The 23065-nt window shown below is 41.3% G+C and overlaps 1 protein-coding gene and 1 long non-coding RNA gene across 2 annotated transcripts in view; one reads left to right on the top strand and one right to left on the bottom strand.

Moving 5' to 3' along the window:
• The first annotated feature begins 19 nt into the window (after positions 1 to 19).
• LOC120516323 lies at positions 20 to 20705 on the top strand. Its single transcript, XR_005630828.1, has 3 exons — positions 20 to 166; positions 3839 to 3965; positions 20668 to 20705. It is a non-coding gene; the product is annotated as an uncharacterized LOC120516323 (long non-coding RNA).
• LOC120516322 (zinc transporter ZIP9-B) overlaps positions 12169 to 23065 on the bottom strand; it is a 36206-nt gene continuing 25309 nt past the window's right edge. The window contains exons 6-7 of the mRNA XM_039737916.1: positions 22778 to 22912; positions 12169 to 16057 (exon numbers count right to left, since the gene is read on the bottom strand). Coding sequence (XP_039593850.1) covers positions 15809 to 16057; positions 22778 to 22912 — 384 coding nt within the window. The 3' untranslated portion in view covers positions 12169 to 15808. The remainder of the gene's footprint in view (positions 16058 to 22777; positions 22913 to 23065) is intronic.

Below are 23065 nucleotides of genomic sequence, written 5' to 3' on the forward strand. Positions count from 1 at the left end.
GTTACCTAGTTCGCTTTGAAAGACTGTTGCCATGCTCACTGCTTCTGTTCTCCTTTCCTAAAGGTTTCCTGGTGTTAGCAGTGGGCCTAAAAACAGTGGTTCTCAAGTTCAGTCCACGTTGATGGGGACCCTGTGGCTACAGGCTTTTTATTACCCCAGCCAGTCAGTGAGTTGTTTTAATCTTTGATTGATCTCATTGTTTAATTACCTGCTGTTTTTACTTATTTTTCTATTTGACATTCAGAAATATGCATTAGTCGTACGTTTACATTTATATGAAATGAAAGCATTTGCTATTTGCCATATCTTTAGAAGCTTAACTCTGTCATTTTCTTTTTAATTCATCTTTTCTGTGGAGTTTGTCCTCTTAATTGTATCCAAATACTGACAATTAATGAGAAACATAGCAGACACCAGGTTGCATGATACCAGCTACTAAAAGGCAGCTATTTTATGGCATAAATAACTAGAAAATAACAAAATACTGAAAAGCCAAAAATATATATTTTTTTTCAATTCCTACTTTATTTAGTCAAAATTCAGAATAATCAATCTGTAATTTCTGGATTTATGCAAAAAAAAAGAAGATTCGGTTTGTTTAATTAATGTAGGAGTCTAGATAAAGAACGAAAATGGGATAAAAACCTGCAGCCATAGGGGGCTTTCCAGGACTGAACTTGAGAATGACTGGGCTGAAGTGTTAGACTGAAAAGTTAAAGGCTGCTGGACTAAATGCCTTTCAGAGAGCCTTGGTGTCACAGTCCCTCCTAATCCACTAACAGCTGTGTTTGGGGTACTTCAGATGGGCTTAAAGTGGAGAAGGACAAATAAACTGTGATTGCCTTTACTACACTACTGGCACACAGACTTATCTTACTTAACTGGAAGAACCCTAACTCTCCTATTCTAAGTCAGTGAGTAACTGATGTTATATACTGTACTATCTGACATTGGAAAAAATCAAATTCTCACTTAGAGAACCTGTACAAAACGTTTTCAAAACCTGGCAGGACCTGATAAATAACATTTTAGAATAAGAATTTAAATTGAGGAAGCAGGTTCTCTCCCCTCTTTTTATTCATTTATTAATTTTTTTTTTTTTTTTCACTAGCTTCAAGTTTTACTCTGCTGGCCTAGCTCTCTTTCTCAAGGGTGGGGGTTGATTTATTTTGAACCTTTTTTTGTAAAACTTGAGTTATTTGCGGGTTGGAAAATGGATGGATGGATGGAGTTATTTGTATGAAAAGACATGCAGGTTATGTGTATTGGCGATCCTAAATTGTCCCTTGTGTGTACTTGGTGTGTGTGTGTCCTGTGATGGGTTGGCGCCCTGCCAGGGATTTGTTCTTGCCTTGCGCCCTGTGTTGGCTGGGATTGGCTCCAGCAGACCCCCGTGACCCTGTGTTAGGAATGTTATTTGATTTTAATACAATTTAAAAAGGACTAATCCCTACCACCATTGCAGTGATACTCTCAGCGAGTCACTTAACCTCACAGAGTTTTTTTATTTATTTTTTTTATTTTTATATTTTAGCGCTGGACTTGTAAGCACCGCAGGATGATTGTTTGTTATAGAAAGGAACTGTGTAAGAAATTCATATTGTTCTTTGTGTAGTGACATATCAGAGACACTTGTATAATGAAAATGCTGAAATGTAAACTACAGTTTTTTTTGGTTTAAATCTTAACTAGCAAGGGATCCTGAATGAGTCACATGTTACGGATTTCCTTCAGTTTTAGAGACACTGGAAAAATAAGTAAGCATTCATAATGTAGGGAGTGCCTAAAGTAAAAGCATCAAAATGAATATAAATAGTAATAAAAGGCTTGACATATTATTTATTATATGCAACATTTCAAGAAATTAAATCTTGCTTTACTGTCCACTTTGAGTTCAAGACACACTGCACAAGATTTCCTTATTAATTCACTATGTGATGTTAAACTGAAGAGCAGCAACATACACGGATAGTTTGGAGGTTCTAAGGAATTATCAGAGTTAATCCAGTCATCCCCTTTGGCCTCCTGCATTGATGAAAAAGCCAAAGTGGCAGTAGTTGCTCTTCCATCATCCCCTGAATAATAAGCCCATTAAATCTAACTGCAGGGTTCCTCTGGTGACGTGAAAGAAGTTACTGTTGTAAGCCTGAGATCTGAATTGTTGCCAGCACAACTCAGCCTCACCATGAAAGGCTTTCTGTCTTCTTGGACTCAATTTGGTGTGCCAAGTATGTATGAGAGACCTACATTTTTTTCCTACTCCAGTTTAATATAAAAAAGGCTTTGAAAAATCCACATAATGCACTGGCTTGGCAATCGGCCTTATTGCAACTCATGATGTGAAAATGTTTGATAAACCTCACACTACAAAAAGTGCTGAATGTTTGAAGGAGATGGTATAATTTTGTATTAGGAAAATTTTCAGAGTCCACCTAAGAAAAGGGCAAAACAGGTAAGAATGTTAAAGTAAGTTACCGTATACACCATATACTGTAGATTTGTAGACATTCTGTAAAAATGAGCCATGCACGTGCCTTTTAATGGATGCAATGCTTTAGCTTTGACCAGCACTACCTGGTCAGTTCCATCTGACTGTCTGTTTGTGTATGTAGTGTGGTGTTGTGGTTAAAGCTTTGGACTTCAGACCCTGAGGTGGTGGATTCAGATCCTGCACCTGACCCTTTGTGACTGTGAGCAAGTTATTTCACCTGCCTGTGCTCCAATTGGAAAACCAAAAATAAATGTAAATCATCGTATCTCAAATGTTGTAAGTCAACTTGTAGAAAGGTGTCCGACAAATAAATAATAAAAATCCATTACTGGTGAAACTGAGACTTGAACCAGTTGAGAATAAAAGACAAATGCATAGCATGAGTTAAAAAAAAAAAAAAATCTTGAAAGTTCTTTAAAATAAGACACACCTTGTATTAGCACATAAGTCTGATTTGGTTGACGTGGTTCTTCTCATGTTCTTCCACACCTTTTGTACACTTAACCTCAAACATTGTCAAGTGCTGCTGCCAGGCAGTGACAGTCACCCTGCAGTCACTTTTGACTGTTAAGCGGTTACCTCAGCATAATAAACAGACTCTTCTGAATGGCTGGTCCTTGTACATTCGCTCAGTTCTATTAGGTATTCTTTGTGCGTGTATTTTTTTTTTTTTTCCCATTTTCACTTTTTTTGCCCCGTTACTTAGACATTTCTTCTTGATTTGTGTTAAAATACTTGCCAGATTCAATTACATCCTTGTCTGCTCCCCTTCATTCCTGTTCAGCTTTATTCAGATACTTTGCTTTGCCCCAGAATGTCACGGTGTATTTAAGCCACTCACTTTGCTATTACCAGTCTAAATTAAACAGCTTACTAGTAATTCTCATTCTGCTGAAGTTCTCCATGCCCACATCAATTTCTTGACTAAAAGAAAACAATATATGGAGTAAAATCTTGTGGAGGGTGATGTTAAGAGTGTGGTGAAAGGTTAATGTTTAAAAGAAATCCTTAAAGGTATGAAAACATTTGGTTAAACTTCATGTATATTTACACAGCATCTCAAATTATGCCTTAGATGATGCAGACAGGACCACCTTCAAGATTCTGGACCATGCAGTTTCTGTGCTGTAGTTGACCGGGGTCATTGTTGATTCTAGCAAGGAGCACCTCTGCAGTATGGTAACCTTAGTGGTAGTGGGATAACCGACCCCTCCATTGCACACATCCATTCCTTGTTATCCTAACATGGACTTTAGGCATTTTAGATGCCAACCATCCAATACATATTTTTGTTTGCCAGGTGGCGAAATAACACTTTGCTGTCTGTCCTCTTCTCTCCTCTCAAAGTCTCACCAGTAGAGAAAGAAATCCCAGGGACTACCAGGCAGGACAGAGGCATATGAAACGCTGACTAATCGACATGAGATAAAATGAAGCCTGCTGTTCCTCTCTTCGTTCACTGACTCTTTATGTGGTAAGTCATTTACAGTCCCTTCAGGAAGTATTCAGACCCCTTCATTTTTTACAGTTTTTTATATTGCAGACTGATGCTAAAATTGTTTAAATTAATCCCCTCCCCCATCAAACCTCACTCAATACCCCAGAATGACCAAGCAAAAATGTGATTTTTAGAATTTTTTTTGCAAATGTATGAAAAATGAAAAACTGAAATATCCCATTGACACAAGTATCCAGACCCTTTACTCACTACTTTGTTGAAATCCCTTTGGCAGTGATTCCAGCCTGGAGTTTTCTTTGGTCTGACATGGCACACTTCACACACCTGGCCATTTCTGCCGTTCTTTTCTTCTCTGCAGATCCTCTCAAGCTGTCCAGGCTGTATGGAGATTGTCTGTGGACAGCTCCTGTATTTTCGGGTCTCTCCACTGATGTTTGATTGGGTTCAAGTTTGCTCTCTGGCTGGAGAACTCAAAGACATTCCCAGAGTTGTCCCTAAGACACACCTGTGCTGTCTTTGCCTTGTGCTTAGCATCATTGTCTTGTTGGAAGGTGAACTTAAGGTCCATAGTGCTCTGGCACAGGTTTTCATTAAATTCTTTTTACTTTGCTCCAAACACATCTAGTCATCTCCTAGACACTGCCACTGAAAAACAACCCCACAGCATGATGATGCTACCACCATGCTTCAGCACTGGAGTGATGAGCAGTGCCTGGTTTCCTCGGACCAGAAAATTGTTTCTCATAGGGGTTCTTTCGGTGCATCTTTTGCAAGCTCCAAGTGGGCTTCAGTGTGTCTTTATAAGTGTCTTAATAAATCCCAGGTTAGTGGAGTATTACAGTGATTGTTGTCCTTCTGAAAGTTTATCCAGTCTCAACACAGGTTGTCCAAAGCTCAGCCAGAGTGACCATTGGGTTCTTGGTTGCCTCTCTTACCAGGGCCAGACTCCCATTAAGTGCCCAGCTCTAGGAAGAGATGTGGTTGGTTCAGACTTACTCCATTTAAGAATTAAGGAGGCTACTTGTGTTCTTGGAAAACTTAAATGCTTCCAACCGTTTATGGCAGACCTGTGCCATGACACAATCCTGTATCTACGCTCTGCAGGTAATCCCTTTGACCTAATGAAATGCTTTTTTTTGCTTGGATCTGTAGCACCTTCTATAGACAGGTGTGTGCCTTTCCTAACACTGGCCTACAAAAAATATATTTTGTTTGCTACTGAGAACTTCAGACCAGCTGTTTATTAAGTTTTTTTACCTTTATGAAATCAGACTTAAGCTAGCATGGCAGGTTTTTGAGATACACATATTTGACTTTTGAATATAAATATAAAGTATCAACACAGTATCTAGAGTTTGAACTGTGTCCTACCAAAATTGTTTTGATTGACAACAAACCAGAAGACGATAAAACACGTTTGGCAATTGACCTCAATATAAAAGTGAAGTCAACGTGCTCAAAAATGTCTGAGGCTTTTGTGCTTGTACTGCACATCCGCCTCTCTTTGCAAGAACCAACAGTAGTCACCCATCGTGCTCAGAGTAAATTTTCTATCACCTTTATATCTCGATGAAATCTTCCCCATGCTCATCGCTGACATCGTTTAGATTTGGTGGAATAAAGTCGAGACGAGAATGTAAAAAATGGCATCTTCACTGACATTTTGGCTCCCATAAGCTGATACACTTTCAGTAGGTCCACCACAAGCTCAGCATAACTCTCTGCTATGTGACTACCAAGAAAATTCTGGACAACCAGCACGTATGTTTCCCATTCTGCTGATTCAGTGGGTTTCAGTTTTATTTTTAACTCATTGTCAAGCATCAGTTCACAGATATCGGGAGCAACAAAAACACCTTCCTTAATTTTGACTTCACTTTTCATGAGACCAAACTTATTTCATAAATGCTGAAACGCAGCGCTGTGTCTGGCCATCGCCTTGACAAAATGTTCAAAGTAATGGAGAATTTTACAAGCGAAATGTCCTGAAATGCAATGTTATGTTTAACAGTAAAACCTCTACCCATTGCACCATCACTTCTGAGTTGTGTCATTATGCTTTACATTGGTGTTTCCCAAACTCAGTCTTGGGGACCCCCTATGGCTGCAGATTTTTGTTACAACCAGATTCCTAATCAGTGACAACACTTAATAACACTGAGCTCAATTAATTAGCTGTTTTTTCTCTTATTCTACATTTAGAAAAGCACAGCAGCATGATTTTTTGATTCATAAGATATTTAGAAATATTTCTGCTTTTTCTATAGATTTAAATGTTTAACTCTCTTTTGTAGATTTCATTCTATTTTGCCCTTTCTCTGTACAGTTTTTCCCCTTCGTTGTATCTTAATAATGACAATTAAAAAAATGAGCAAAGCAGACACGCTGGCAAACAACACTGAACAATCAAAGGCTGCAAGTACTTTAGCATCAAACCCATAATTAGTAAATAATGGATTCAATAAACAATTAGATCACCTGGAAAAGTAGAATGAAAGTCAAGATGAAAATATTTTTAAAAAGAAAAAAATACATTATTCCTATATAACTGCTTGGTACATTTTAATATACCAATATACCCTATATATATTTTTTTTTTTACCAAACTTAGTTTTCTAATTTCTATATTGTTCCCAAAACACAGAACTTGGGAAATAACACATTACTTAACTAGCCCAGGAGTCCAATTAAAAACAAAAGCTGGTTGGAACAAAAACCTGCAGCCACAGTGTGCCCCCAGGACCGAGTTTGGGAAACACCGCTTTAGAGTCACTGGGTAATCAGTAACACATATTTTTTTCTGCTAATTAAAAATTAAGTTTTTAAATGAAATTAATAATGACAAGATAAACAACTCACAGCTGCTAGTAACGTGAGGCAAATTATTTTATCTAAATGGCATCCCTAGTGGAATTACCGATATTTATCAAAATGGTTATCCACCTTTACTGTCCAGTCACCCTAGTTGTCCAAGACCTGGAGAATCATAACTAAACAAAACGGGACATGCTTGATGAAAACGGTTTTCAGATTTCGAGTCAGCAAGTGACATTTTGCTAAAGTACTGGTGAAAGACATGTTGACCAGTGTCATCAGTCCAGTCAACTGCATTGGCCAAAGATGGACCCCAAACAAAGTGTAGAAGCATCTCAAAGATGATCCATAGGATGGGATGCTCCTGAGCCACATTTCAAGTGTCATAGCAAAGGGTCTGAATACTTGTGTCAATGGGATATTTTATGTTTTTATTTTTAATGCATTTGCAAGCATATCTAAAAATCCAGTTGTCACTTTGTCATCCAGGGTATTGAGTGTAGCTTGATGAGGAGAAAAATGAAGTTAACGATTTTAGCATAAGGTTCCAACATCACAGAGTACAAAAAAGTGAAAGGATGTGAATACTTTATGAATCCATTGTAGTCTGAATGTCTGGGCTTGCGAGTGTCATGATAAAAAACAAAGATCCAGGCCTTCAATGACCTCTTAGGCACTGCCATCAGTAGTGTGTCTGTCTGAGGAGAGCGTGTGGACCTCATTGAGAGATTTACTTACCTTGGCAGTGAAATTCATGTCTCTGGTGACTCTTTCTATGAAGTCAGTAGATGGATTGGGAGAGTATGGGGGTCATGAGGTTGCTGGAAAGGGGTGTGTGGCGCTCCCGATATCTATGCAAAAGGATGAAGGTCCAAGTCTTTAGAGTCCTGGTGCTTCCTGTCTTGCTTATTTGGCTGTGAGACATGGACGCTATCCAGTGACCTGAGATGAAGACTGGATTCCTTCGGTACTGTGTTACTAGAGGGTGGGACTGAACTATGTGTCTGCCTGGGGGGGTTTCCAACCATATCCCTGAGCTGTTTTGTCGTGTGGTGGGTGCAGCAATGTGCTGTACCGGTGCCTGCTCCCCAACCTGACCTGAACCTGACCTGTAGCTGCCAAGGTTCATTAAAGATATGGCAAACTGAACAGCCATTAAATATTCTTATGGCAGGTGTAAGAAAAGAATGACAGAGGAAGAAAATGCTATGACCACCTACTACCGTGTTTCTGGAGGACAGAATATATTTAGTATGGAAAAATGATAAAAACTGGAATAAGTTAAGTCCATAGCATCCATATCACACTTTAGAAAAGATGGAGTACCCATAGTTATGTTCTGCATCTGCATTAAACTTTAACATTCATAATGTGAGCCAACAGGAGGCTCTCAGATAGGAAGGAAGCCTAAAGGTATAGAAATGTGTTTGAAGTTGCTAGAGAAGTGTGTGTGAATATGAAGGCGAGGAGGCAGTAGTGTGGGCTGAAGATTGGGAAATGAGTATCTAGTTGGATCAGAAAAAATTCAAACAAGCCTCAGAATAAAGACACCTAACGTCAGCTGCATGGTCCTAGTGCAACATTATTATTATCAACGTTGCGGTATACAAAGTGAGACAATTATAATTACAAACAATCTTAATATATTAACATATATAGTAAAAAAAAACATAAAAATGTAAGTTTAATGCAAAATCGACCAATAGTCTTCAGAATAATTAAAAGTTTAAATATTTAACATTTTTCTTCATATACTAAAAAAGATTGAAAAATCAAAGTCGTCTTGTGTTAATTTAGTTTGATTCGGTCTGAACTGAGATTAGAAGTGATGAATTAATTACACAAACACCACGCTGCCACACTGCACATATTTAAATAATAAACTCAAGTCCTAAGCATTGTACAAGAATTCAGAAGAACCTCCGGTTATCCGACACATACAGCATACAGGCCTTATACACTGAATTGCACAAATAAAATTCCCAGGCATGAATATTCACTAAAGGAAATCTAAACGTACAGCTATTTTAGGCAACACAGACCTGCAGAAGCAGGAGATTCACTTTTTTTATAATTATTTTATATCACTTTACACAGTTAAATGGCTCATATGCTGGAGTCCTGAACATTACAGAAAGGAGAACACTTAGAAGCAGCACTGGGAACAGAAAGCACTGGATTCAAATATATCAGAAGTTCCCAGTATGGAATGAAATGTAGTTAATTAATGGAAATCACATTTAGAATTACACTGACTGAGACAAGTAAATCAAATTTGGTGAAGACTGGCATCCTGTCCAGGGATTGTTCCTGCCTTGAGCCCAGTGCTTGCTGGGATAGGCTTCAGCTTCTCCAGGACCCTGCTCAGGATAAAGTGGGTTTAGGGTTAGGGTTAGATGGATGGACGGATAAAGTGTAAATAGAATCTGCTCACATTTCAGGCTAAAGGTTATTCCAAATAAAGGCGTGACTAAAAATGCCCCCAGTACTGCGCATCACTCCTTCTGATTTGTAAAAATCTCAGTCTTCCTGAAGGCTGGCTACTAATTCTGCTGAGCCCTGACAGTGCGGCCTCTGGTCACTCCACAAAGTCACTCGTTCAGTTCCCACCACCAACGTGCTTTGTGTGACCCTGAGCTGCCAGTGCTTCAAAAAGCAGAAATAAGGAGACAATCGAGGGTGTTCTGAATAAAAGGCATCACCTGTTCTCTCCCGGATTCCATGTCACGCACTTGTCCACTTTCAGACATCGAGTGGGATGGTGTCCGCTGTGAAGGGTGCTGTATAAAAATCACACACTCGCCATGTGACCCTGACTGCGGCAAGAATATGGAAAAGACGTGCCTTGCACCTTATTGTGGCATTTGCCATCGAGAGACACAACATTAAATTGTATGGAAGTGACAAATGCACACTTGTGAAAATACAAACTTAAACCAGCTACCTGCCTTTCAATGAAACTGTCATTTTGTAACAGCCACTGAGAGGCTTAGCCAGCATTATTACATATTTGTGTGTGTGTAAGAAAAACAAATAATTCACCAGAAATTTAACCATGAGCCGTTTTGTCTTCATCGTTGTTAACAGTACGGCACACAGTCACAAGAGCAGGAATGCAAATATAAAAATAATACTTTTAATTACTGTAATGACAAGAAAGTGCAAAGCTAAGGGCCTAAAGAAATGAATGGGAAGCCACGGTAATGAGAAGACACAGATAAAAGAAAGGGAAAAGGAAGTGAAGGGGTGCCGTCGAGTGTGTGTGTGTGTGGGGTCCTGCTGTCGAGGCCTGATTAAGTCCGAGCAGCTCAGCGAAGAGCTCATCTCGCACACTTACCACCTGTAAGAGCTGACATAGCAGCATACAAATAAGAGAATGTCATGTATTTATTTATTTGATTGCGTGTTGTCCATCTTTCTTGTTACATTTTTATAAAAGTCGCTTGCTGACCAGAGTACTGTACTTGTTATGTCAGTTTTTTTGCATTTTCTATTTGACCCCATAATATTTATCCTTGTGAATAAGACGCATCATTTCTTGAAATTCCATAAAAAGAAATATTTTTGCACAGGCTCCACAGTCTCACTTTTACAATGCTGGATTTTTTTTTTTTTAACTGACTGACTCTGGGGGGGGTTTGGGTTTGGGAATAATCACATTAGTGTCGTTACCTCCTGTGCCAGATAACTGAGGATGTGAGTTCTTTCAAAGCACGTAAGCTCACTGAATGCGTATTTCCCCGGGGGGCTGATACACACTGGGCCCCTATAATCTCCTTCTAATTGTTAACATTTTCCATGAAGGATAAAGACGCGCAGGTAAAATTGATTTGTGTAATGAGGCTGCAGTCATGGACACCTCCTGATAAAATTACAATTTCTTGGCTGTCTAATTAGAATTTATTGGACTTCTGTCTTACAAACCTGACACTTTTACAGCATGGGATCATTGCACTTAGTGTTTCATATTAAATAAATTTAAAGCATCACGGCAGGTGAAATATGACAGCCCATGTAATACGACAATACCGCTGTGTTCTTTTGTTATGAACAGATTATATTTTAGTGTGTTTGTCTTTTTTGGGCTCTACGTGTAAATGAAATTTTTCCACATGTATACTCGTGGTTGGCCTCCCTTAAGCCATGACATTATACTAGCAGATTTATACTTGTTATAAGAAAGAGCATGTAACCAAACAGAATAATCTCATCAAGTTTTTAAAAATTGCAGAGTAAAGGTCCCTTAACACTGCATGGAGGGTCTCAGCTAAGCATTAAAGAGAGACCCCAAACATCTCTGCTGTCTGCCTCAGGCCCAGGCTCTTTGCTGCCCATTTGTATTCTCTACCTGCTCCATCCCAGGTGCTTATGAGGGCAGTGGGGGAAATAGAATTTACTCCAGAAACAAACTGTCCAGCGCAGTCCATCAGTCCAGCGGCAAGAAAAAGTATGTGAATGACTGGAATGGCCTGGTGGTCTGTGTTAATTGGTCCTAAGATGTTATCTGATCTTCATCCAAGTCACAACTCTAGACAAAACACAATACGCTTAGTCTAATAACACCCACACAACTAAAATCTCTCACGTCTTTACTGAACCCACGTGTCAAACATTCACTCTGTGGTGTGGGGAAAAAGTGTGTGAACACTTGGATTTCAGGATAACAGGAACTCAAACGAGCCTCAGGTAGCTGTGGATCAGGCCTGCAAAATGCTCACAAGGAATTCTGGGCCCTTCTTCCTGTCAGAACTGCCTCAGCTGCACCAAAGCTTTAGGATGTCAGGTGTGAGCAGCTTCCTTGAGGTCATTCCATGGTATCCTTGTTGGGTTAAGGTCTTGGGCCTGACTGGACCCTTCCAAAAGGCAGATTTCCCTTTTTTTTTTAAAAAGGCATTCTGTTGTCTCGGGCGGAGTGGTGAGTCTAAGGCTAGGGATCTGCACTGGCAATCGGAAGGTTTCCAGTTCAAATCCCGTAAATGCCAAAAGGGACTCTGCTCTGTTGGGCACCTTGAGCAAGGCCATTAACCTGCAATTGCTCCATCCTGGGTATGACGTTAATCTGCAACCAGCCCTGTATGTAGACCCTTGAACCTGTAGGGAAAAACTTGGGGGCAGAATTGCCACTCCAGCCACCATAAAAAAACCTCACAGTGTCCCACCCCATCTAAGCTAGTGTGGTGCTGAGGTGTCACCTGCCACATGGCTGCACTCGGGTCCTAATCTGGGACCTTGAGTTGGTTTGTCATGTGGTGAGTGCGGCAATGCGCTGTATCCTAACCTCCTCATTCTGTTGTAGATTTACATTAATGCCACATGGCTGTATTCATTTTTTTGGTATTCTGTACCTGTGAATGATGGAAATAAAAATATAATCTTGCTTAAAATAGTAAAGAAATGTGTCATCTTGAAATTGATGTCTTGTGGTGATCAGTTCATCTTCTGCTCACTTAACTATTCACAGTAACAAACATTTTAAATAAGGTGGCTGCATCTTCTGTATGCCACTGTATTCAATACATACAAGAATAATCCAATGGGGTGTGTGTGTGTGTTATTATTTAAAAGAGATTGTGCTTCTTCTTTATTGTAACTTAGATGAAGATCAAACCACATTGTTTTAAGACAAAGTTATACATAAATGCGTTTATTTCCACACTTCGTCCTGCCACTGTCTATGCAGCACCTATTTCTATAAAAAGCAGCTGGTTAAAAATTCCAGTTGGCATCAGCCAGCCAGTCAGAGGTGGCATTCGACACCTGCCAGGTTATTAGTGGCTGGCCACTCTCTGCCAAGCGCCTGCTGGGTCGCATTTCAATGGCTAATTGTCTGTTCTGTATAAATTATTTCCTCTCCCACAGAAAATTCCGGCAACGGTGTAACTCAACTCTAGTATGTAACTTTAAGATTCGCATCTATTAATTATACTTTACTTGTAGAGCAGTTTTCACGAAAGCTGAACAAATAAAAAACATCAGTAGGTAATTTAAAACTCCAAGTTAAATCTAGAGCAGGGGTTGATAAACTATGGGATATGCATGGCTGAAGCAAACAACCTGAGATCTGGAGTGTCAGCAACTCTTCAAGGATGGCGGTCAGCGGCGATTTACAAAGGTGGAATTACCTGAATCCCCTTAAACTCCCATGCCTGCCCCCAGATGACAGTGGGCAGCGATTTTCAAATATCTCCGGATGATGTCTGGGGGAACGGCCCAATGATCAGCTGCTGCTCCATGGCGGTTACGGGTCGCCAAGACAAGCAATAGGCAAACTGGGTAGCAAGGAAAAAACGTTTAAGATGTCCTGATCTGTAGGTTAAGCAATACCTTAAAAATGTGTGCATGCTACGTATAATAAAACCAAATTTGAAGGCACACAAATTCTGTATATCCAAGATGTTTAGTCAGTGTGAGTGTCGATGCACACTGTATTTGGTAGAAAGTGTGCTAATTTAGTAGCTTATTTTAATAAAGAGAGACATAACACATTATCACTTATATACTGTGGGAAATGGCAGATGCCAGGTGTTTCCAAAGTGCTGGGCAGTAGGATGCCATGGTGGATTGTGCACTGGCAGTGGGTACCATGCTCCCCTAAGCCAACCCAAACTCCAGAAGCAAATTCTACCCAGGATTGAAAAGATGCTTTCATCCACATGAGCATGGACTGGACAGGAAGGAGCCTCACTAACAAAGGGCAGGAAGATGGGTAAAGCTGATTTACACGGCTTCTAGTCGGAGGGGATGTCACACTTGACGACTGCAGTTGCTCATCTCGTTGCCTGAGCAGTCATATTTCACCCGAGTAAAAATCACAGGGTATGTCAAGTTAGATGACCAAGTGACGGTTTTTCCAGCACAGTTTCACGTTTCAAAAATATTGTGAGCTCATCCTCTTTTTTTTCTGACAGTTAATTAATGTGCTGCCTGACAGAGCCGGTGCCCGTGTGCCAAGACTTTATAGGTCGGTCGAGTTCAGCTGCGATCTCAGCCATTTTGGGTGTTTTGTTTTTTTTGGTTTTTTTTTTTCACCATTCTGTTGTGGTATATAAAACACACAACATCATGCAGACGAGTCTCACTTCTGACTGTCACATCCAAAGCACCGGTGTTCCCTTTTCCTTGTAGCCGCACTATATGCATTGTACACCCTGGCTATTGGCTGTCACGCCCACACAAGCCCACTCCTGCATGCGACTTAATGTAATCAAACCTGTTTGAATTTGTTGGGGTGGGTCACTGGTATGTCACACTACACGACCGCTGCCGTGTGACTGAAAATGTTGAGTAATGCGACCTTAAGGTACGGCAGACTCCCACATGATAAGAAAAGAGCAACACCTGCATTTCTCTTTTTCTCCCTTGAGCTTCTGTAAAGTCCTAATTTCCCCTTGGGGACAAATAAAGTCTATCATATAGTTCCTTTTATATCTATTTACCCATCTATCATATAATGCCTTTCCTATCTATCTGTCTATCTAGTTAGGCCTAATAGGACAACCGGACCTGTGGTTTTCTTCGTTCATGTCCTCCTGTAACTTTCCTCCTAATTGTCTTTGCACTTATGGGGTTTATTTTGAATTCGGAGGGACTGCTCATCAGCGCCCCCACTGGCCACAACTGAGGTTGTTTGACCTCAAAATAAATGTACAAAGTGGCACAGGCTGCTGGTGATGCAGGTGAAGCAAGTGACGCTGGCCCATCTTTGTCATGATCACCTTTTAAAATAGAAATTGAAGAACTGTGTGTGCCTGCAACTTCAGTCTGACAGCTCATGGCCAAAACATGAACATGTTGGCTACAACTAGATATATGAGGTTTTGGTCTGCCCTGTGGCAGTTTTATTTATTTATTTAGTTAGTTAGTTATTGTCTAAAGAATATTTGATTTTAACAAATAGGAGAGAATATGGTGTAGCAGATGATTTAATAGTAAAATAAAACTTCCCATGTAGAATAACACAATTTAAATTTCCTAGCTAACATTTTACTATGAAGGCAAATAACTCCATAGGCTGGATAATGTACAACTCCATAATAATAATTATTAATAGTTGGCTAATGTCAGGCTTCGGACTGCAAACTGTAAGGCTGTGGGTTCAAATCCCACTACTGACACCAGGTGACCGTGAGAAAGTCACGTCACCTGCCTGCGCTTCAATTATACAAGCAAAGGAAATGGAACCAATTGTATCATAAACGTTGCAAGTCGCCTTGGATAAAGACGTCAGCCGAAGACTGACACACTTAAGCTAAGTGACCAGAAAGAGAGAAATGGTGAAGGACCGATGAGCTGCTGGGATGTGAGAAGCTGCATGTTTGCTCCTGTGTGTCGTTCAGTAGCGACATTTCATTTGAAATCAATCAGAATTCAGAGTGCCAGCCAAATGTGTGCCTCAAACTGATGCCCTGAAATCAAATACAAACCTCCAGTGATGTGCTTGTGAGACGTCCCAAGCATCAGAGCAGATTCACGTAACGTCAAAACACAGCATTACAAGATACTATAAGGCTGAGTGGTAAATACGCGTTTGCCCCACCATCAGTGGTCACCTACCCACCAAGTGGGTACGAAAGACTGCTGTATGTTGATTAATTTGACAAGTAGACCCCACTGCTTTTTATCACATGATAAATAAAACCACAAAAAAAAATTTGTAACTTTACCACTTTAGTTACCACCAGGAAATAAACGTCCGCAGTCTTAAGTCTTTTGCAGTTCATGCCTGGACTGGACTCCTCAGTAGAAGAAGGAACGGGCAGAATACTGCAGACCCTTAACCAGAGCAACCAGGCAGGCAGTAAAAGTGACGGCGTTGTGACACATAGGCCAGTAGCTAATCAGGGCTCCAGTCAAGGCTGCTGTGAGGACCCCGTCACTCCTATAAGTGCCCGCCTACAAGTCCTGAATGTTTCAAGGTGAATGGATGGATGGAGGATGCAGCAGCAGCACAGAGGAGGACACATCCATTAAAACCAGCACCTTTGGAAATGCTTTGCCAGCTCTGAGAGTTCGAGCTCCCTTTCCCTTTAAAATAATAGACCTCTTCAGTCGTGTAGTCCAAGCGACAGCAAAACAGGAAGTCCACTGCCAACGACAAGCATCACGCTCTCCCAAAGGCCCAGACCGCCATACTCGTAGTCCCCAGAGCCACGGTGATGTTGTTGCGATTGTCGGTGGCCTCTGTGGCTGATTTCTGGCAAGACGTGGATGGTGGCCACATACAGAAACGTCCCAGCAGAAAACAGCATACCGATCCCTGTGGCACTGAGTCGGTGTTGAGACGTCCCTCCAGTCTGCAGGAAAGTCAAGATGGTAAAGGAGTTATAAGGCGCAGCTCATCAGAAGGGGGAGCTACCTGAACACGGCATTCTGAAAAAGGGGACCCCCCTCACTTTAACAGGTCTCAAAAGGAGGGGACAAAAGGGAGGGAGGCATTGCACTGGGCCATTTGTGCACACAGTCTCAAACTCGGGGCAGCTGGAGCCTCAAGCGGGCGACCAGGAGAAGAGAGATACAGACCAGAAAGACAGAGACATGGCAGCCGACACACAGACACTTACCCAATTATGAAGGTGGCCTTGTTTTTGGCTGTTTGTCTGTAGTTTTGAAGATGAGCAAATCTTGCTTATGGCCACACCACCCTGAATACCTCGAATCGCCAAAGCCAAGCAGAGTTAACACTTGGGTGGAAGACCACCTGAGAGTACACAGGTAAGCCCCCATTTACGTATTCTATAAGACTATGTGTTGAGCTGTCTGTTCTGTCTTTGTGTTGCTCTCAGCTGATGGTGGTTCCCTCCTTCTATTACTTTCATTTGTCATTTTTCATAGTCATTTTGTTCTTTTTAAAATGTGTCTTTTTTACACTTCTCTTTTATTTTGTTTAGATGTTTGGTTTGTGCAGCACTTGTCTTTTAGTTGTGCTTTATAAATAAATATGAAATGAAATATGCAGTGAAAGTTAGCCCACTAAAATTCTGGGAGAAGGCCTGGGCCTTTGAGTACAAATCCCGATATTCACAGTGACATTTTAGACGTCTAAGCACTCTGTGGGAAGACAAAGGCTCTATATAAATAAAATGTATTATTATTATTAAGGCAAAGCTACCCCTATTTGTTTAGTTTTAATTAGCAGATAGGCCGGAATCCAAAATATCAGTTTAACAGCACCCTGGGTGCTCCCATTAGAAGATGGCTGCCATTGTGTTACACTGCTGCAAGACAGGGCGGCCACTGGCTCATAAAAAGTAAAATGTGGAGATGAAAGGAGCGGAGGGGTGATGCTCTGTAGACGTTCCGCGTTTTGGGTTAAATGGATCCTTATGAGAAAGTGAACGTTTCTTAATGCTGGGTATCTCATCCACATTCGGATGCTTCTGAGACAGACTTACCAGTCCATGCGCTCCTAGTAAAGGCCTCCAGATCACTGCATCTGGAATCAGAGCTCGCACAAATGAAGTCGAGCGTTTAATAGAAGCTTACTGAATGATTGCAAGGTATTTGTGAGTTTCAAAGGTTTTACAGTATTTTAGTTTCCCTTGACTATCATTCCGATTCTTTAGTGCTTCCACTCCTTCCTCACCATTATGTTCTCCTCTTCCTCAGGATGCTCCGAGCAGATTTAGGGCCAATACCAATCTCAGATTCCATGTAATCAGAATTGGCCGATTCCGACACCTATTGTTTTCTTTTTGTTTCGCTCCTCTTTTAAAACTGTTTCTACACTAAGTTCCTTCATGACCAGCCTTGCCTATACTTGATGTGTTTGTGCTATCCTTGGTATTTCTACAGTTAAACTACAGACCACAGGGGTTAGAGTTAGGCTTATTTTTCAGTGATCATCAAACCACACTTTTTACAAAAATACAAATATTTTTTTCTCAAGTAGACTCCAGCTGCAGACCCCGAGAGCTCCACTCCGTTGAGGAGGCCGTCGCTCTATATGAGATGTCAGCAATAAGGCCTAGTTACACTATGGTTAATATTAGGGCTGTGTTTTATCTGACTTAAGTCAAGTAAACCAGGTGACAAAATCCTGCAATCCGATTGGCTGCTACTGAATGGCGGAGCAGTGGATGTCTGAGTTATGTTTCAGCCACCATTTCTCCCCTGGCTGGGGTTCAAAGTCATCTCTCTTGTATTATTTATTTGGATTAATGTTTCTTTTGCTTATTACGAACATTTTATTTTTTGTATTTATGGGTAAGTGGATTAGGCCGAGGTTATATCCCTTACGTTCTGTCGGCTGTTCCCCAAGGGGCGGGGCCACCTGCCAATCACCACCAGAAACAGCCCCCGCTACCCTATTTAAGGGAAGGGCTTCCATAGTTCCTGGGAATTCATTTCAAACACGCCAGGGAGTAGAGTGTTTCTTGCTTTTGCCTTGTGATTTCACAGATTATCGACCCTATGCTGTGTTTCTCAACAACGTCTCTAAATTTTATATTGGGACTGTGTTTATTGATTTTTGAACCTCTGCTTGTTTTTGACTTCGCCTCTGGATTCCGTATCGGGACTTCATTTACTGTGACTGCCTTCCTTTTTCAGGCAACTCACGTGAGCTTTTCTGAGCTTTCTGTTTTCGGTGCCTTTTGATTAAAGTAAATCTTTTATTTTTAAAGATTTTTCAAAAGTTCTTGTCGGGTTCGACGGTATTTTCCCTCCCTAGAGGCTTGGTCTTTGAAAGTGCTTTGGAGCTTTTGGGACTCCCTGGTCAGGGCAGTCTGCAGCTGGACCCAACTGAATGAAGCACAGAATAAACGGTTTGTTTTCATTATAACTCAAAATTCAAATTGAATAAAACATTCCCACAATGTTTACCAAGAAGAGTAGAAGGGTAACAAGGTGAACAACTTTACACAGCGGCTCTTAATCAAACAGGCCTGTCGTTCATCATGCAGTGAGCGCACATTGTACTGTATTTTGAAGATGGTCCATTCCTCCTCTAGTTCAGACAGAAGCTCAGAGCATCCTACTTCACGTTAGGACAAAATGAGAAGTTCTGAACTTATCAAAGCAGCTTCTCCTTTAATTTCAGTGCAGGATTCACATCTCCATTGCTGTCTGAGTCAGATTCAGGCCCCCCTTTTCTCCCACTCTAAGTTTAGATGGACAACACATTTGTCTCTCCTTCCTCAGATTCCCAGTTTTCCGCTTATTACTTGACTTTTCTTAACAGGAATGTCAATGTTTGGGTGCTCTCTGTCCTAAACAGCCTAAAAAATATTTTTTTTTTGCGATCTGCCATTTTGCTAATCAACAGTCAAGCCATTTGGTGGAGAACGCCAGCCAATCGATCAGAGCATCACAACTTCTAAGAGACGTGGTTTTCAAATTATTCTTGAGGGGGGAAAAAATATCTGCTAATTAAACACGTATGCAAGTGGAAAGATTCTCAAGTTAGTGTAGTGATCCCACTTCTGCATGTAGCTTTACATCACAGCAAACCAAACCGTTCAGGAGGTCATTTGTGTCACTTGTACAGAAGGGAGAGAAACTCTTAATTGCACATGTTAATGTACGTACACGCCACATGCTGCCATTCTCTGGCACAAACACTAATATTAGGCCTTTCCGTGTGGTTGAACAAATAGCACTAAGAAACGCATAAAGAAAGTGGCCATAACGTCAAATGAACTCAAGTCTGTGAACTTTCTGGACCATACAAACTTGTCTGAGGTCTGAAGAATAAAGAAAAGGAGTCAAAGATTTGTCACGTCAACAGTGTACTCCATGAGTAGAAGGCTAATGATCTGCACTGGTATCTGGTAGGTTGCCAGTTCTAATCCTGTTACTGCCACAAGGAATCCTACTCCATTGAGCCCTTGAGCAAGGCTCTTAAGCTTAAAATTACTCCAGGTGGTGCTGCACAATGGCTAACCCCCAAGGACAAGTGAAAAGGCGATTTCTCCTTGGGGATTAATAAAGTATATCAAGTAAAAAAAAAAAAAATATATATATATATATATATATATATATATAGTACAGGCATCCTCGGCGGGATAAAGGAAGCCATAATAGAAGGAATAGGAGAAGGGCAATTCCAGCCTCAAGTCTTTTTGAATATGATGCCACAAGCTTGGCACACCTATCCTTGGCCAGTTTTGCCCATTCCTCTTTGCAGCACCTCTCAAGCTCCATCAGGTTGGATGGGAAGCGTCGGTGCACATCCATTTTAAGATCTCTTCAGAGATGTTCAATCAGATTCAAGTCTGGGCTCTGGCTGGGCCACTGAAGGACATTCACAGAGTTGTCCTGAAGCCACTCTTTTGATGTCTTGGCTGTGTGCTTAGGGTCGTCGTCCTGCTGAAAGATGAACCGTCGCCCCAGTCTGAGGTCAGGATCACTCTGGAGCAGGTTTTCATCCAGGATGTCTCTGTACTTTGCTGCAGTCATCTTTCCCTTTATCCTGACTAGTCTCCCAGTTCCTGACACTGAAAAACATCCCCACAGCATGATGCTGCCACCACCATACTTCACTGTAGGGATGGTATTGGCCTGGTGATGAGCGGTGCCTGGTTTCCTCCAAATGTGACACCTGACATTCACACCAAAGAGTTCAATCTTTGTCTCATCAGACCAGAGAAGTTTGTTTCTCATGGTCTGAGAGTCCTTCAGGTGCCTTTTGGCAAATTCCAGGCGGGCTGCCATGTGCCTTTTACTAAGGAGTGGCTTCCGTCTGGCCACTCTACCATACAGGCCTGATTGGTGGATTGCTGCAGAGATGGTTGTCCTTCTGGAAGGTTCTCTTCTCTCCACAGAGGACCTCTGGAGCTCTGACAGAGTGACCATCGGGTTCTTGGACACCTCCCTGACTAAGGCCTTTCTCCCCCGATCGCTCAGTTTAGATGGTCGGCTAGCTCTAGGAAGAGTCCTGATGGTTTTGAACTTCTTCCACTTACAGATGATGGAGGCCACTGTGCTCATTGGGACCTTCAAAGCAACAGACATTTTTCTGTAATCTTCCCCAGATTTGTGCCTCGAGACAATCCTGTCTCAGAGGTCTACAGACAGTTCCTTTGACTTCATGCTTGGTTTGTGCTCTGACATGAACTGTCAACTGTGGGACCTTCTATAGACAGGTGTGTGCCTTTCCAAATCATGTCACATCAACTGAATTTATCACAGGTGGACTCCAATGAAGCTGCAGAAACTTCTCAAGGATGATCAGGGGAAACAAGATGCACCTGAGCTCAATTTTGAGCTTCATAGCAAAGGCTGTGAATACTTATGTACATGTGCTTTCTCAATTTTTTTATTTTTAATAAATTTGCAAAAACTTCAAGTAAACTTCTTTCACGTTGTCATTATGGGGTGTTGTGTGTAGAATTCTGAGGAAAAAAATGAATTTAATCCATTTTGGAATAAGGCTGTAACATAACAAAATGTGGAAAAAGTGATGCGCTGTGAATACTTTCCGATTACGTATGGCCACGCTATATGGAAATTAGGTATTACGTAGTGCGCCCCGCGTTGCCCTCTCCCAGCCCTCCCATCTGGACTCCAGCGCAGAGAGACAGACAAAACTGACACACTGCAACTTTTTTTAATTCCCAGTACTTGATAGTAGAAGAGATGAAGAAAACAGCTTTGCGTCTTTACACTTTTTAACTGCGCCGGGAGGAATGGTTTAAATTTGAATCACGTGGGATGTGTTGTTCAGACGGCAAGGTGAAATTAACACCTTTAACTCTTTGAGGGCTGAATATTTTTTTCCAAAAAACTCAATTTTCTGAAAAGCACACAAAGCAATGGTTTCACACATAAGTCAACATAAAACATCTGTTGCTATGTTTTGTGGCTGCTGTTGGCGCATGTTCGGCATCTCTTTCAGCAGTGGCTGCACGGGGGCACCTCAGTGGTCAGCAGGAGTCCACAGTGGGCCAGCTGCCTGGCTGTCTTCGCACAGCAGGTGGGCGGCGGTGGCATTGTGACACAATATGGTTTGTACCTCCCGTCATCACAAGTGGTGGTCCTCCCAGGTGAATGCTGCTGTAGGCACAGCAGCCACACGACAGTGTTCAGCATCCCAATCAGCTGGAAACCGATCAGATGATGCTCGTACCTCACTTTCGTTTTCGATCTCCATTTCTAGATCACTTAAATTAACTTTGAGTTCAACAAGTAAGAGTCCTGTTCAGCAAAATTACATAAAACGGCTATGTGCCATTTTAGAGGTTGTTTGCTCTTTGCTACTCATGCACGCATAGGAAATCGAGGTTGAATGAACAAAGCTATGTCATTTTCCTTTTAGCAAAGAGAGTCGAACTAAAATCTAAGGGCAAGTTTTGTCGCCGTTTACAGCCGATTACTGTCCTCTACCCCTGAATTTTGACAAAAGTCAACATCAACCCTGAAAGAGTTAAGCCATCCATCCACCTGTACTGTTGTTGTCTCTTCTTTCTGGCGCAAATCCACATTCAACTCATTTTCTACAGAACATTACAAAATACAATTCATGTTTTCAGATGACATCGTTTGGCAGCACGGCTCCTACCGAACAGTCTAGGTTTATGCCGACATTTAAAATACCGGGGCAAATCCCCAAAATAAAAAAAATTATTGGGGAACTTCAGGAACCGTCAACATCGATAAAAAGAGTCAGGTTACAGAGAGAAAGTGAGACAGAAGCAGATCAAGAGAGAAGGCTCGCTGATCAACGTATACGACAATCACAAACAACGTGCTGAACAGAATGGGATTCGACGGATGCGGTATTCACAGGCTACCATGTCACACAGGCGTCAGTTGCCTGATGCGAGCCACAAAGTCCTCCGAATTCTGCATTTTATTTTTTTTCCCTTCCGCTCAGTGAGCGAAGCCACTGGGTAATCTGCTAGTATATATATATGTAAATAAATATATTGGAGAGTGGCAAGTGAACTTCACTTTACTTGAGCCACTCTGACTAGACAAAGGACGTCCAGATCAGAAGCGACAGTTCGAGAGTGGACAGAATCCTAAGCTATATTCTTTATGATGAAGGCACGAGTAGAAGTCTTGCTTTCACCTACCATACTGAGAATGAAGAACGTTGCGACTGCTAGTACTGGAGCTGCTATGGAAAAAGCCAGAAGGTGTTTCTGGATCTGCCTCTTCTCCAAACCAGTATGCAACAGAAACGACACCAGTCCAAATGCTGCAGGTGCCTATGGGATCATACATATCATTAAATGGATGCCAAAAATGGTGGAAGGATGAGATTTCATACTAACTTCATTTCTTAATTTCTTCAAATTAGGCCAATCATCTTCATGTAACTCTTAGCCCAAGTTATGCATAATCTGAGAGGAGCGTGAAAT

The sequence above is a fragment of the Polypterus senegalus genome, chromosome 16 (genome assembly GCF_016835505.1).
Source record: "Polypterus senegalus isolate Bchr_013 chromosome 16, ASM1683550v1, whole genome shotgun sequence".
Taxonomy (NCBI): Eukaryota; Metazoa; Chordata; class Cladistia; order Polypteriformes; family Polypteridae; genus Polypterus; species Polypterus senegalus.